This window comes from Topomyia yanbarensis, chromosome 3 (assembly GCF_030247195.1).
Source record: "Topomyia yanbarensis strain Yona2022 chromosome 3, ASM3024719v1, whole genome shotgun sequence".
NCBI classification, from domain to species: domain Eukaryota; kingdom Metazoa; phylum Arthropoda; class Insecta; order Diptera; family Culicidae; genus Topomyia; species Topomyia yanbarensis.
Window position 1 is genome coordinate 56,384,026 of NC_080672.1, and position 16,937 is coordinate 56,400,962.

Here is a 16,937-nt window from a genome sequence, read left to right on the forward strand (position 1 = left end):
TTCAGCGTACGGGACTCGTTCCTTCTGCATCGTCCGTAGTATTTTAGTTCGTCTTTCGCGTTCCGGGCAGTTTTTATTGTCGGCAGCATGATTTCGTTGGCAGTTGATGCAACGGGCGGGTTTAGTGCATGCTTCTTCTGGGGTATGACCCTTTCCATAATTTCCACATTGTGGCTTTCCCCTGCAATTGAGTTTTGTGTGACCAAATCTCCAACACGCGAGGAATTGTTTCACCGGAAAAACATACAGCTTTGCTCTGAAATTTACTGCAAAGATTTGCACCGTCCCAGGTACCTCTTTGCCTTCCACCGTTACTTTTACGTTTGTCGTGTTGACCAGATTTCCTGCTTTATTCTTCTTTTCAATTCGCTCGACACTTTTCACAGGAACGTTGGTCGTTATGCCCTCCTTCAGGTCGTCCTCCGTGAAGTCTAGTGGGACGTTCGGTACGAACACTTTCGTTTCGTTGTGCATCTTGGGAACGTAGAGCTTCAGGTTCTTTGGAGCCAAGTTAATTTTTTTGAAATTTGTACCGAAATCTTCAATTTTCTGGATTTTCCTGCACTTACGGAAATCTCCCCCGTGCAAAATCTTTCCCACTCCCGCTGGATGATTTGGTATCGGGATGTTTAAATTTATTGGCTCCAGATACACTATGTCAGATGGTACTGACTCCGGCTGTTTGGAGGATCCTGTGTTTTTGGTCTGAGTTTTGTTATGGGCTCCACCCAGTGAGCAAATTTTCTGGCAGAGACCGCTCTGCTAGATTTCTGTAAGTCTTGGTTTGGCAGCCCTGTCAGATTTCTGCGCGTATCCTGTCGGGTTAGTTGAGCTAGGGCGAACTCGGTTTCGCTCGCGTTTTCTGGCAAATTTTGACAGGAACCGAACAAAACCCTGGCATAACTCGGACATAAACTGTGCAAAGATCCTGGCAATTCCTACCTGGTAGAATTTAGCACGAATCTAGAAAAACATCTGACAAAGATGTGGCAGGAAGCGTACAGAGATCTTGGCCGTACATTCCTGACTGGATTCTGGACAAAAGTGAGCAGCATCGGTTGGTTTAACCGCTTCTGTCAGAAACGGTTGTTGCATTTGAGCGAATTCGTTGCCAGAATTATCGCACAAGTCGCGCAAAATGCTCGCAGAAACTCTGCCAGCATCAATTTCGCTTTGCTTAACTTTTGCTAACTTTCTGCTTGCCACGCTGAACGGGCACTTGCTGTCTTGTTTTTTTCCTTCGCTAATTTTTCCTCTTTGCGATTTTGTAACTTTTGGACTTGCTTGCGGCATTTTTAGGTTACACTTTTCTTTCACTCTGTTTCTGAATTTATTTCCTGCCTGTCCTTTTTCTTCTTCCTTAGATTTTCCCCCACTTTCTCTTCTTCTGTAGCTCAAAGGTTATGGTACCACAATCTTCGGGCACGTTTTAGCTCACGTCGATTTTGTTATGCTTTTTCTTTGCAAACTTTAATTTTCCTGTTTGGCTGCACTTTTTATATTTTTCCGTACGTTTCTTTTGGGTTTTTCCGCGCTTTTACTTATTCTTTAGGCGTTTTTCCACTTTCTCATATTCTGTCGCTCGATGATTGAGGTTATGGCATCGTAATCTTCGGGCACGTTTTGGCTCGCGTCAATTTTATAATTTTTCTTCCCAAACCTTTGCATCTTCACTTTTTTCTGTTTTACTATACTTTTCTTCTAATTTTCTCGTTCTCAGCGCAATTTTTCCCGTCGTTACACAATTTAATGACCGCGAAAACACGTTTTCCCCGTATTCATGACCGTATTGTAGTTTATTAAACGAATTGATGTTGGGACCAACCATCCGACGGCGTATTTTCATTAAAATGCAGAAAAATATAAGACTGAATAGTTCACGTTCGTTTATTTTAGATATGTTCAATGAGATAAAGAAACAGTTGGGTAGCTCAATTTTTACACTCTAAACGTTTTGTTATCATTTGTAAGGTATATTGACTTGCTATACCCCGGTCAAACCATTCGGAATTTGATTCGGAATCCTGAATGGAGTCAGTATGGATTCCAAATCAAATGCAACAACCGATTCTGAGTCGGAATCGGTTGTTGCATTTGATTTGGAATCCATAATGACTCCATTAAGAAATCCGAACCGGTTCCGAAATGAGTTTAACTGGGACCTATCTCGGCATTACATCATCTACACCAACTAATCCTAATCCCGCTCGATGACGTAAAAATAGTATCTTGCCTAGAGCTTTAGTTAGAGTATCTGCTACTAGGGGCAGATCACTTGTGATGCATGTTTAAAAATCAGCTAAATCAAATGCATTTCTTTCCATCAAAATAGAAATTCGTAATGTATTTTGCGTTGCGTGCAATGTATTTTGCGTTGCGTGTAAGACGTCAAAATCCTACAAAAAATCAGCCCTACATTCAACTAAACGCCGAACAAAGTGAATCAGCGTAGGACGTTAGTTAAACAAATTTTTCTGCGAGGGAGTGCAAAGTTGATGCAAAAATGGAAATTACATGCATTTTTTCTAATTTGATGCAAATTTGTTATACATTTCTAGAGTGATCTGCCCCTAGATCTGTTACCTGTTTTTGCGAAGCAATCTTCTGTAGTTTTAGAATGTTGTCCCTAACCTTCTCGCGTAGGAAATGATATCGAACATCATAATGCTTCGATCGTCGTGTCTCAGGGTTCTTCGAGATGCTAATGCAACCTGAATTATCTTCAAGTATTGTCACCGGTAGTTGTACCTGAAGGTTGAAGTCATTCATGGCTTTTAGAAGACACAAAACTTTTTTGCAGCTTCGCAAGCTGCTTCGTATTCAGCTTCACAACTGGAAAGCGCCACTGTGGAACCCACGAAATAATACCACTTGTTTGATAGAGGATTATACTTATATTTTCTTCGGTGACTACCTTTACTCTCTAGTATACTATAATGAATACCGTTGCTGTCGTTCTCAGGTTCCTCAAGGGATCCCCCACTCGCCTTCGCTATCCAAGGGGTTAGTCGTTAGCATTACTTTCCGCGTTGTCAAGGGGTAGCTCGATGGTGCTACCACATCGTCCTTTTTGTCGCAGACGCGAAGTGTCAGCATCCAAAACGTAATCTGCACACTTAATTTAAATTACTGGGTACAGTAAAATTTTGCTGGGGTTTTGAACAGCAAACCGTTCGGTAATCAATTCAGTAAAACAATTTGGTGCCGAACTCTCCGCAATCCGTTCTATCCAATTGTCAAAAAACACTGGCCAGTCAGCAGTTTCCTCTGAAAATGGCGACTTGACAGATGATTTGCTGTACCTGTTTTGTAAGTTTTTGACGAGGTTCGGTAACGTTGGTACAATTTTGCCGAACAATCAGTCAGTATTTTACTGGATAATGTTTATGTACCGAAAAAAACAGAAGAGCTGATAAATTCAGTGAAAAATATTGCGGGTTTCAGTAAATTATTCGAAAAATTACTGAAAATCGCTAATAAATGAAAACTATTCCGCAAATTTTTAAACAATTTGCTGACAGCTCCTTAAAAATATCACTTTACTGAGCAAGTCGTCAAAAGAAATTACTGAACAAGTTTGGGCTGAGTTAGTGTGTGCGTAGCGTTGAGGGCGATGAGTGTTTCGCCGTGATCTGGTACTTACGTCCTCTTGGTTGGTAAGCAGTGTATCCTCCGAATTATCCAATTCATGCTCACGATCTTCGATACGTTCCTGTTGTTCCTCCGAAATGTCAACTGGAATTCTCTTCAGATGGGCTGAGCTGCGTACGTATACTTTGTTATTTTCTTCATTCTTCTTTGTAACGCGGCCACCGGATTTATCCAAAACCAAATGTTCTACTGGGTCGAATGTCGCAGTAAGTTTGTTACTTGGAAGCAAATTCTTCAGTAACACCGTGTCTCCTGTTTGAATATTCGATGGATTGGCTCTTCTAACTTTGTCTCCCTGTATCTTTACTTTTTGTTTTGCGATTAGGTCCCGGTCAAATACTTCATCATTTCTGGATATTGCTTCTACGTCTTGAAGAAATGGAAGTTTCGATCTGATGGTCCGACCAAAACACATTCCTGTGGGTTTATTTCCAGTAACCGTGTGGGGAGTGGTGTAGTACATCATGAGATATTCATTTAAATCAGATTTCCAATCTCGTTTCAAAGCTTGACTTATCTGCAGGCGTTTCAAAACAGAGCGATTCTGCCTTTCGGCAAGGCCGTTTTCTTGCGGCCAGTATGGCGTAGTGTTATTCAGATGGATTCCACGTGTCGTGCAGAACGTTTAAAATTCTGTACTAATGAATTGACGAGCATTGTCGAGCATGATTGTCACTGGGTAACCTAGTCTTGTAAAGATACGATCCGAATGACTTATTGTATCCCTCGCAGTAATTCTGGTCATTACCTCGATTTCCTTATACTGGCTGAAGTAGTCTATGATAACCAACAAATACTCGCCGGTTGGTAACGGTCCGGGAAAATCCAAAGCGACATCTATCCATGGTTTAGTCGGGAGAGTACGTCGCTGCAACGGTTCAGGGTGCGATGGCAGACCCACGAGCCTGCATCCTTCACAGGTCGCAACAATTTTGGTAACATCTCTGTCCATTCCTGGCCACCATACCCTATCACGTAGTCGTCTCTTCATGACTGATTCCCCCGGGTGTCCTTCATGTGCCAGAGTCAGCATACGAGGCCGAAGTTTCATTGGTATTATCAACTTGTTACCTCTAACCAAAATATCCCCAATTATCCTCGAAAAACTTCAAAGGGTTTCGCTTCTGGCTTGTCTCTGAATCGTTTAATGACACCGCCTCGATTTCGCTAGTATCAACGGATACTGATTCTAAAATAGCAAGAACCAAAAATTTGCTACCTTTATTGAAGTCAGCATTATCACTGGACGTTGTTAATCTTGAAAATGGATCGGCGATATTGGTGCTACCTTTCCGGAATTTCACCACAAACTTGAACGATTGCAAACGAAGGACCCAGCGGTCAATTCTGGCACATGGCTTCGAGGTGGAGGAGAAAATGGTACCGGGTACACGGATACGAAACAACTACCAAAAGTTGAGCTCTTTTGGCTCAATCTCGCGGTATCGTGGAATAAGGCAAAATTAGGCAAACCGTGTTGAAGGTATACCTACTATAGTTTCCATTTAACCACGGCAAAAACCACAACTCATTGGCAGGTTTTTTATACTCAACCTTGAGTTAAATATGCCTAAATTTAAGTTGAATCTACCTAATTTTGAGTATACCTCAAACAACTCAAAAGTACCTTATTCTATGGAAGGCCTCAACTGAGTCGAACCTTTCTCTTTGTTTTTGATAACACTAATAAGTGCGAAAGCGACGCAAGACTCAAAACTATCTAAATTTAAGTTAAAAGAAATTATTCTGCGGGTTGTTTTATTTTTCCGTGTACAGACCGTTTACGTCCATTGGAAACACGCCGTTTGCTTAAAGTTGTATTGAAGATTTCTGGGAGCTAGACATTAGGTGCTTGCCATTGCATAATAAATAAATATTATGCGTAAATAATGAAAATTTAATAAGAAAAATGCATCCTCCCGCGCCTGGTTAGTTTCTAAGTTTTCGTTTCAGTGTAGATTGTTCATTGGTTCACCCCTCGCAGATGCATGTGAAAAATACACCAAAAAGAAAGAAAAACCACGCGTGATTTTGACATTTCTTTATCCATCTCTTCCGTCTGTCCTGTCCTGTCAACTCTTTGCTAGTTAAAGAGTCATTAAATTACATCGCGTAATTTTTCCACTAATTTAATGGTGAAATCTCTGCTGGTTTCCGTAGGTAACGAAACGAATCGCTTCTGCAGTGGGGCTCCGTGCACTTTTCCTGATTGTTTATTTTGGGTTCGCATCTGAACTCCTGCTAACCGGGCTTCACCGTGGTTAACCACAACATCAATAGTACGGCAGCTAGCTTCTAGCTCAGCACGTAATAGAAAACGTATCGCGTGGTGGAAAGTGCATCCGCAGTCGATTGAATACCGGAAGCGATGGCAGCCTGTACTGAAGTGTTGAAACGGGAGTTCCCAACGATAGACGGGGAGTTGTTGACCTACGTCAAAGGTGAGTTGGTTTGTTAGTTGATTATACCGTTAGCTGAGTGTTATTGCGATTTTTAGACGTGTTGCAGAGCGGTGCGGATGAGTTCGAGAACGGAGAGGAGGTGTACGAAGCGATCGGTGCCATTCTGCACGAAGTTTCTCAGGAGAAGAGCGAGGATGACATCAAACAGGTCTGTGATATTTTCCTCGATTTGCTGAAACCGAGGAATGCCGATTCGGGTGGTGATGGAGGGGGTGGCTTAAGGGGATCTGCCAAAATTTTGGGCGCCCCGATTCATCTGAAAGAGATTGCCGCCTCACAGGAGGTGTCCGGTGACGACATTCAGAGTATCTGGGTTGTTCAACGGGATGACAGTTTAAAGGTGGATTCCAAGAAGCTGGAGAAAGCGGAAGCCAAACGTCAGCAAAAGCTTGAAAAGCGGGAGCTGACTAAAACGACAACACCGGCTGCGCCGGTATTGCAGATGGCTACAGCTTCCCAGGTTATAAGCAAAAAAGATAACAAGATGGAATCGAAGGGAACCAACCGATCGATGGACATTCGGATCGAGAACTTTGACGTTTCGTTTGGTGATAAAGTTTTACTGCAGAATGCAGATCTGCTGCTGGCATTCGGCCGTCGATACGGATTCGTTGGTCGGAACGGTCTTGGGAAAACTACTCTGTTGAAGATGATTTCCGGTAAGCAGCTTCAAATTCCAAGCCACATAACGATACTGCACGTGGAGCAGGAAGTGGTCGGAGATGAAACACTAGCAATAGACAGCGTCCTAGAAGTCGACACAGTGCGACTGGATTTGCTGCAGAAGGAACGCGATCTGAACGCCCAAATTAATGCCGGATCGAGTGAACCGGAGCTCAGTCACGAACTCTCGGAAGTCTATTCCCAACTGTTACTGATCGAAGCGGACAAAGCGCCAGCACGTGCCTCAATTATCCTGAACGGTCTCGGTTTTAGCAAAGAGATGCAAGCTCGACCAACACGAACCTTTTCCGGTGGATGGCGAATGCGTCTCGCATTGGCTCGGGCACTGTTTTCCAAACCGGATCTGCTGTTACTCGATGAACCGACGAACATGTTGGACATCAAAGCCATTATTTGGCTGGAGAACTATTTGCAGACGTGGCCAACGACGCTGCTGGTGGTGTCTCACGACCGGAACTTCCTCGATACCGTTCCCACGGATATTCTGTACCTGCACTCGCAGCGCATTGAAACGTACAAGGGAAACTACGAGCAGTTCGACAAGACTCGAACGGAGAAGCATAAGGCCCAGCGAAGAGAGTACGAGGCACAGTTGGCCCACCGGAATCACGTGCAGGAGTTCATCGATCGTTTCCGGTACAATGCTAACCGAGCCGCCAGTGTTCAGTCCAAGATCAAAATGCTGGAGAAATTGTAGGTGTTGCTATTCATTTATAGTAATGGTAGCTGATAATTTTGCTCTTTTTATTTTGCAGACCTGAGCTGAAACCGGTGGAAAAAGAGATTGAAGTTACCATAAAATTCCCTGAGGTCGAACCTCTGAATCCGCCGGTGCTACAATTGAACGAAGTACAATTCAAGTATTCTGCTGATAAGGTGATATTTACTTTGGTCAATCTGAGTGCGAATCTCGATTCGAGGATTTGTATTGTAAGTTATTAGGCGCTCTTCAAAAAAAATCCGTCATAAAATCCATCCCTTGTCTTTCAGGTTGGTGAAAATGGTGCCGGTAAAACCACGCTGCTCAAAATCGTCATGGGCATCCTGCAACCGACGGGTGGCTTAGTGCACCCACATCGTGGCCTCCGGTTGGGATACTTTTCCCAGCATCATGTCGACCAGTTGGATATGTCGGTGAGCTGCGTGGAGCTACTGCAGAATGCGTACCCCGGCAAGCCAATCGAAGAGTACCGTCGACAGTTGGGTAGTTTCGGAGTGACGGGTGATTTGGCCCTGCAGGTGGTAGCTTCGTTGTCCGGAGGTCAGAAATCTCGCGTCGCCCTGGCGAAAATGTGCATGGGAAGGCCTAACTTTTTGGTACTGGACGAACCGACCAATCACTTGGATATCGAGACGATAGAAGCGCTGGGGAAGGCCATTAATAAGTATAATGTGAGTGGTTCTTTGATCTGGTTCCCTGGTTGAACAGAATTAAACTGAATAATTTCTCAATTCGCAGGGTGGAGTGATTCTTGTTTCTCACGACGAACGGCTGATCCGGATGATTTGCAAGGAACTGTGGGTTTGTGGTGAGGGTACGGTGAAAAGTATCGAGGGAGGTTTCGACGAGTACCGGAAGATTGTTGAACGGGAACTGGAAGCTGCTGCAGCGTAAGGCTTTGCGATCAACAGGAATGGTACTGGGTTTCGCGAGAACGGAGTCAGAAATTATTGCTGGTGACGCTTTATACAATATGATACTATACAAGAAAGAAAGCATACATTCAACATCAAAGCCGCTCATATTTATTATTATTATTACTATTATTATTATTGTTACCCATATGCGATAGGAGGCACATTTTTGACTAACATAAGCAACAAGCGAAAAGCAATTGTTGTAAGATGACAAGTTCTTTGTCTGGTAGGAACAAACAAATAAATCCAAGAGCAACCCAATTGTAGTATAGTGCTGTTGGCCAAAATAAACTCAGTATAACGAAACACATTTTTCTTGTGTATTAGTACACGGAACATTATTCTGGCAAGTAGCTCGTGTTCTACAAGCAAAGTCTGTCACGTGATCGGGATGAGTTACACATGATAAGATATGCTTTCTAACGTCTCCTGTGTCCATAATTGTTGATTTCTTCAGTGGCTAGTGAAGTCAGTCATTGCTTTCACTTTGAATTAAGAGACGGTAGGACTAATTTGATCAGCAGGTCACAAGTGTGCTTAATAGCCTGATTCTTTTGGGAGAGAAATAACGTGTTGCTCGGTTGAGGTTTGAACTATCAGTGAGGCACGAGTCTCGTATACCAATCGACTTAGCTCGACAAATTGTATGTATGTCTCTTCGACACACCACCAGTTCTCGGCAGGCTCCACACAGGCTGGCAATTTTTGCATGGCAGTCGGAAAGCTAACAGTGGATCAAGACTTAGTGCTCTTACTTACGAAGATAATCCAGTCGACAAACTTCGGATTGTCTAATTTCCCGAGCCCTTCCTTGTGCCATTCAGAACCACGACTCGGTTCCTTTGTGTCATTCAGCATCGCAACTCCCTTCTCGTACCACTCAGCCCCACTTACTCGTTGAGCTCCCGACTTGTTCGCTACTCGATCTAGTCCCCGACGGTGGGCCTAGCCTACTCCGACGGAGAATTCTCCCGGAACCGAGCCATCAAGCCAGCTGTCGAGGTCAGTCCGGAGATTCCGGTGGATCAGGACGTCCGGTTCGCTGGTGCCCCGACGACCCGCGACTGGTGGTGTTTAGTCCCAGTTTAGGCGGTGAATCTAGGTTGCGCCGACGGAGAGTTTCCCAGCGAAGGAAGTTCTCCCGATACCGATTCTTCTATGGTTTTAGCACTACAACTTCTTGAGCCCTTTGGTTCCCTGTCCGGTGCCATTTAGTCATTTGATTCTCTTCTCGTTCCATTTCACCCCACTTCCCCGATGAGCCATTCAGTTCCCGACTTAATTAAAATCTTGTTTGTAAACTTTCCCTACAATGAATCTAGCCTACTCCGACGGACAATTCCCCGGCGAGAGATGTTCTCCCGAAACCGAGCGGTAGATTTCTCGATCTTGACCTCTGGGGGTAGACCTAGCCTATCCAGTTGGTGCTGATGTACACCGATCGATTCCAGGTGGAGCGTAGCTTCCGATTCACTGACGCCACAACGACCTACTGCTAGCTATTCGACGCGATCTACTCGGTCTAATCTCCGGTGGTGGATCCAGGTCTGTTCACGAGCTACCCGGTAGGGTGTCGAGGTCGGTCCAGCGATTCCGGTAAAGGCTGCCCGGTGCTACGTCTCGTACTACTCAATTGCCCAGTCTTCTAGCATCACGTGCATTTCTCCGCTGGTAGCATTCCACGTCCCCAGCCAGAGTGATACAGATAGGGATCATCCCGGCGGTAACGCATACTGCCTCCGACGATAGTATTCTGCACGCACTTGCGACTCGTGCGGCTATTAGCTGGAGTGCACTGTTCAGCTTTTCACGGCTCTTCAGTGCTACACTCCTAGAAGGAAGTATCCATAACGAAACAGTAGATAACAAACGCCCCGCTGCTGTTTGTCAGACCGCTGACGTTTGGCATGATTCTCGCTATCGCTTTCGTTGGCTTCGCCCACTTTTCGCAGGCGTAGTCGACGTGATTATTGAAGCCCTACCGGTCGTCGATTATCACTCTCAATTGCTTCAGGGCACGCTTCGATGCAATCCCTAACCCTCCGAAGTCGATTGATTTGCATCCACTGAACCGCTTTGCAGTTGCTAACCAACAACGCCTCCGTCTTGTGGTAAGCTATTTGCAGCTTGACCCCGTTTATCGAGCTCTCGATCGTCTCTATTCTCTCCATTAGTGACACGTCGTCCGCGAAACCCACGATTTTCCTGGGCAGCCGCAATGTTAAGGCCCTATCGTACATCCCGTTCCGAAGAGTTGGACCGGGAATGGATCCCTTAGGGACATCTGCTGCTAACCGCATTGACTTCTGCCCTTCGTTCGTCTCGTACAGCAGTGCTCTACTCTGAAAGCAGCTCTTCAGGATCTGGCATAGATAGTCAGGAACCCTCATTCTTGCAGCGCTGCAGCCAACGCTGCAGCGATAGCTTCCCAGCGCTTTTAAAAGCATTCTTGACATCTATCGTGACCACAGCACAGTATCGATCTCCTTTTCGCTTCTGTCGAGATGCCTTCTAAGCACTTTCAAGCACTGTTCGTATCGAATCTATTATCGATGCTCCGTGCCTACACCGAAAAAAATCCAAACGTTAATTCTATTTGCTTCAAACCACTTAAAATCTATATGAAGAAGAAATGCTAATGTTATCACTCGCACACATACCTTCTATGTGTCAACTGTATAAACTATGTATGCATACACCTAAGTTATATGTGCGTATTGTTATAGAATTGAGTTTTATGTGTCTTATAGTTATGAAATGTGAATATAAGATTAATATTTCCTGTAAATACACACATTAGGTTTATGTGCCAGCAAATAGTGTCTATCTGCCCCCGCTAATTGCAAAAATCTATGTGTAAAATCAATAGGCATAACGTTTACATTTTTTTGAGTGTAGGGGCAGATCACTCTAGGAATGTATAACAAATTTGCATCAACTTAGAAAAATCCCTCGCAGAAAAGATTACTTAACAATCCTCCTACGCTGATCCACTTCGTTCGATGTTTTGTTGAATGTAGGGCTGTTTTTTGTAGCGTTTTGACGTCTTACACGGAACGCAAAATGCATTACGAATTTGTATTTTGATAGAAAGAAATGTATTTAACTTCGTTGATTCTTAAAAATGCATCACAAGTGATCTGCCCCTTGGTCCGTGCTCACCCACTGTACATTTCATTAGCCTATTAAGGATGATTCTTTCTTTAAAGAAGTTTTCCGAGTGCATCCAGCAGACACATAGGCCTATACGTGGCCGGATCGCCCGGTGGCTTCTCTGGCTTTTGGCAGCAACACAAGCTTCTGTACCTTCCCTCATTTAGGAGAAGTTTCTTTCATTTAAACACTTGTGCAGCACCTTCCTCAACATGTCCAGATATACCAAGATCACAGCTTCCAGCACCACATTTGGTAATCCATCCGGATCGGGGGCCTTCTTTGATTGCAGGCGCTTTGATGCTTCTGCGAGCTCATCGTTAGTCACTTGCCGATCGTCCGTGTTTGCCCCTTCTTCTTCGCCGTACGTTGCTGGTGACCAGATAGTTGGATCGTGCTTCATGAAAAGACCCTCAACGATTATTTCCAGCTTACCCCGGCACATTTCGGCTGGCGTCACGTTTCGTCAGATAATTTACCAAGTAATCTGCACAACTCCTCCATTGAGGTCCATGCAGCCATTTTCAGTACTCTCAACCGTGATAAGAAATATGTTCATGTGAACATCGCCGTTTAAGAAACCATGGACACACCGCGGTATAGTGATCAAGAAAACCAAAAGATATCTTCTGTGCCCCCCCCCCCCCCCCCGCAACCTCCATACCAGCCTAACATCTGCAACATAACACGGCGTGGCATGCACCCTTCGTCACCACCATACGAGAGATTCGACGCACGTCCCTTGCCGTTTTGGGAACAGCGGTTCTACGGACCGGACTCAACTATCGAAGGCGTAGCTGACCAACACCAGCTACCGGCCGGTAATTCGTCACTTCTGCAAAGTAGTCAGGTATGCTCTTCTCCCCTTTCCTCTCTGCCTTACATCAATGGGCCCCAACGTTCTACGGACAGCAGATGATAACAGACCTCTCGATGAATCCGCGTCGTAAGAGGGTAAGTTTCGGGTTGATGACGTGTGTAATTGTATCGTAACGTAATGGCTTGCTTGAACATATTCTAACTTGTTTTTGCACTTAATGAACAAAGCATAGATTTAGCTGTTTTTGATGTATAAAACAGCACATTTCGATCAATTACCATGGCATAATCCTTTTCCTTGACCTGAAAAACAGTTTCCACTACAAGGTTCTCGTTAACACTAATAAAATTACAAAATTAAAAAAAATGATCATAAAAATTCTGACTAAAAACCATGCTTTTTTGTGTCTCTCGCGATGAATGTGGATAATGCGTATTAGTTTTTGGAACCAGCAAAAAATAGTTTCCCTCAAACCGTGTCCATAAGCATGATGTAAAAACACTCGTATGTTGTATTCTTAAGAAATTATACGTAGTCAGAAGCCTGGCAAGCCCGTTTTTCAGTATTATTTTTTAAAGACATTCACATGCTGTTTTGCTCACCTCCGAGCCAAATGTCTTAAAAATACATGGTTAACTTACGATTGGCCAATAAACATCTGGTTTAATGTCATTCAGATTACCAAACTGCCCAGGATCAAATGTAGCGTACGGTGAAGAATACCTCAGGAATCGAAAATAACTCACATGTATCGAGATCAACCGTTTAAATTTCCGTCAGTTGGAGGATGATTCATTCTGCAAAAAAGTTTATATGATTGTTTATATTTATTCGCGAAATCCAGGCTTGCCTCGACCAAAATTTGGTTTTTAATGGATTTTCAAAATGACATTAAAAAATGAGTGCGTTCCAAGTTGCGTTCAACCAAATACAAATTAGGTTTGTTCCAGTACATGGAAGTTACTCCCTGTTGCTCCGGAGCAAAAAATTCTCGCTCCTTTTCACTCCGGTTTGCCACCAGAAGAAGAAAAAAGAGAAGATGATAGTACAGGAACGATTTTCTCCCTGTTTGCTCCGGAGTACTTCCAGTTTCTCCTGGTACTGGAACAAACCAAAGAGAATAGTGAAAGAGACGAAGAGTGAAAATCAGTCAAAACGGCAACACTCCCTTTATGATGATTTCAACACTAGAATTTTGGCAACCGCTTCTACAGGCAGCACTTTAAATGACTCCTATTATATTTTGAAAACAAACCGTATGTCGATCGATGGATTTGTTTATCAAACGATGTGCATTTCGAAACAAAGAGATGAAATAATTCTAAAGCTTATTTTTACTCACATATACTCTAGAATGCACCTTACTATCACGATTGAACTAAATTCTGACGAAAATTTAAATTTCTTTTTTGATAGAAGCACAATACTTATCTCCTCCAACTCAGGCATGAGTAATATTTATTTACATTGCACGATTGGTCTGCTCAATAAGGTATTTTTGGCTTCACACTATTCGTCTCTTTCCCTATTCTCTTTGGAACAAACCTATTATTTGTATTTGGTTCAACAATGCCGTTACCTGTGTTGCCAGTCACTACTTTTAACAATTTGACTTTATTTCGTTCGTCATATCCCGGATATCAAGCAATAATGATGATATTCTGGTTGCAGTTGAAAACTGGAAAATTCATCCAGCGACAATCGGTTTTTCTCCTGTTTAGTGCTAACCCATCAAACATTAGGAACTGAACTATAAGGCTACTTGTCTGATTAAAAGCAGATTAAAGGCTATGAAAACTGAATAAAACTTTCGCTGAACTATTTGAACATTAACAGTTTATTCAGCTTATTTAAACTCCAGTATTCGCCAGTTCAAACTAGGCTGAACTATACTTCTAATAAATGTAGCAACATCAATATTAATGCTTTTATTCAACCATCTCAATTAGACTGAATTACGAGTTGAATAAATGATTCTGTTGCCAATACTATTACCTTTATTCGTTAAGCTGCAGTACATGTCTTTAAAAGGTTGTTTCTACTTATACATTTGCCTTTATACCACCTTTGACTGTGTTTAATAAAGGTAATTGTCCCTACTCTAAAAATTGCCACGATAAGCAATCCATGACTATTGGTAACCGACCTGGGTTCGAGTCCCAATACACGCACATTATTCTTTTTTTACTTTTAAGTGAAGAATTTTTCAAATTAGCACATTTAGAACCCTTTTCTTATTCTATTTGTTGCTTCAACGGTTTGCTCTTACAACATTTATACAGTTTTTTTATAATTTCATGTAGTTGAATTACAATTTCAATTTCGTCCTGAAAAAAATGTCATTGCTAACAAAAAGAAGTTATCAAGTTGGTTCGATGCATTAGCAAACCTAAAAAAATTAATTCCAATTACTTGCAAATACATACACACTTAGTTGAACTCAGTTAAATCCCCGCACAGCCGAGTAATAAGTACATTTTTCAATGTACAAGTTTACCATACCACACGCGCCTTTGTGTATGTAAATTTACTTTTTAATCGAAAAAAAGACCATTTTACTTGTAAAACATGAATATTCTTATATGGATCACAAGAGAAACTATTTGTTCGAACGTTGCTGTAAATTTTTGACACTAGTATTGTTACCAGGGATTTTTTTTTACTTATCGACTTGCAGACAGAGTTTAAACGTATTTTCAATCCAATAAAAAATAATTGATATAAATATATAAACTATTGAATTCGAACAGCGACTTCCGCTTACCAAAAAAAAAAAAAACACATTGAAAAGAAAATCATTTGGCAGGGAGTGGAAAATAAATCGAGGAGATTGCCACCTTAGAATTATAAATGGCTTCAATCCATCATTCAGTAACCACCTCTTTCATATGACACCCATTTTTACTTATCTGAATCTTTTGTGACAACTGTAAGTCCTCAAGTTGAATACAAAAACGTCTACAATCATCAGTTTTCGAAACTAGTAAATTGTCTAATTTAATGTTCTAAAAAATATCAAATAAAAAAAATTATCGTAGGTTTGGATTCGAACCCAAGCCAACTAGGGTCACTCAAATCTATAAAAGGCTACCATAGCCTTTGTACAGACTCTATTCAGCAGCCTATACTTTTCGGTACATCGGTGAAATCTTAAGCATTTGATGTATGCAACATTGGTGCAGACAGTAAGGTAAGTGCTTAGTATTCATCAGTTTGCGGGGTCCTCGAATCCAGGTACGTGATATGAATCCAACAAGGTAATGCAATTTTTCTCTAACTGTAACGTTAACATTAATAAAAAAGATAGCTTCCAAAGAGATTGATGGCGTGTGTGACTTGAAATTAAATATCTTTTTTAAATATTTTCCTATGATAATTCTCTCAGCTGAATAGCAGTAACGAAAAAGTTTATTGATAAAGCTGAACTGTGGTTTTCTTCATGCTGTATACATGCTGAAGAATTGTTTTTTAATGTGTCTTAGTCAGACAAGCTGAATAAATTCTCCAAATCCAGATGCTTAAGGGTGGAATAAACGAAATATGATTACGCGTATACTTCCCATGTTCAGCTAGAGCTGAATAAAGCTACTGTTAAAACGTTTATAAAACCACGAAGTGTTTGTTGGGAATCCGTGATATCGGAAGTAGTGCGCTGGATAGCGCATCATTGTACGAAAACTGCGCACCACTTCCGACGTGATTCCATTGTTTAGAACCAGAGCAAATACACTCAAAAAAAAATATCACTTATTAATCATGTGAAATAACATATAAATATTTTCCATCATACTTTTCACATAAATGTTACGTGCTTCACACATAGAAAATGATGTTGTCAATCTAATTAAAATCAGCGTCGACTACATGTATATGTCAAGTGAAGTTCATTTACTTTTCATCGGAATGTCACATAATTTCTATATTAAATCCATATATATTTTATATGAATTTCATGCGATTATTAGCTGCATTTAAAAGAGCATTCAAATGTTTTTATAATGTATTTAAAGGGTAGGGAAGACGGTGAATAAATATGTAAGCATTGAATTGAATTGTAATGCATCTTATATTTACATGATTTAATTATATTTAATAGCACAACTATTCCCAAATAGAATTGTTTCTCCTACCGCGCACCCTTTGTGTTGAGAAAATCAGCAAACTATGTGGCAATTCTCGTTGGTTCCTGTAATGCCTACCGTTTGTTTTCATTTCGGCATTCTGAAATGTAATTAATTAATGATATTGCTCTTCACGTATATAATTGAGTTTACATTTTAATACCTTTATAAAATTGTTAGAGTATCTCCAGTTGTAATTCATTCGCCTTGTGCTGTTAGTACGTGAAGCCATATTGAAATTGTAAACTTTTTTCACATCGTATATTCACGTAATATTTAAGTTCTTTACACATAACACTTAAGTATATGACAATCACATAGAATGTATGTATTGCATACTTGAAAGTCATTGGTATCTTATTTGAAATTGGGTCATTAAATGAGAAAAAAAAGTCGTTTTTTATTACT

The 16,937-nt window shown here is 41.7% G+C and overlaps 1 protein-coding gene across 1 annotated transcript; it reads left to right on the top strand.

Annotated features, from left to right (window-relative positions):
• Nucleotides 1-5,695: 5,695 nt before the first annotated feature.
• On the top strand, nt 5,696-8,741 carry LOC131690555 (ATP-binding cassette sub-family F member 3). The gene is made up of 5 exons (XM_058976427.1): nt 5,696-6,092; nt 6,149-7,490; nt 7,553-7,727; nt 7,788-8,189; nt 8,257-8,741. The coding sequence occupies exons 1-5, from the start codon at nt 6,020-6,022 to the stop codon at nt 8,410-8,412; spliced, it is 2,148 nt and encodes a 715-aa protein (XP_058832410.1). The 5' UTR covers nt 5,696-6,019; the 3' UTR covers nt 8,413-8,741.
• Nucleotides 8,742-16,937: the final 8,196 nt, after the last annotated feature.

Bases quoted from the DNA above. Each gene is read 5' to 3' on its own strand.
- LOC131690555 (XM_058976427.1), top strand. From the start codon at position 6,020: ATGGCAGCCTGTACTGAAGTGTTGAAACGGGAGTTCCCAACGATAGAC. The intron at 6,093-6,148 runs GTGAGTTGGTTT...TGCGATTTTTAG, and splicing joins GTTGTTGACCTACGTCAAAG to ACGTGTTGCAGAGCGGTGCG. The intron at 8,190-8,256 runs GTGAGTGGTTCT...CTCAATTCGCAG, and splicing joins AGGCCATTAATAAGTATAAT to GGTGGAGTGATTCTTGTTTC.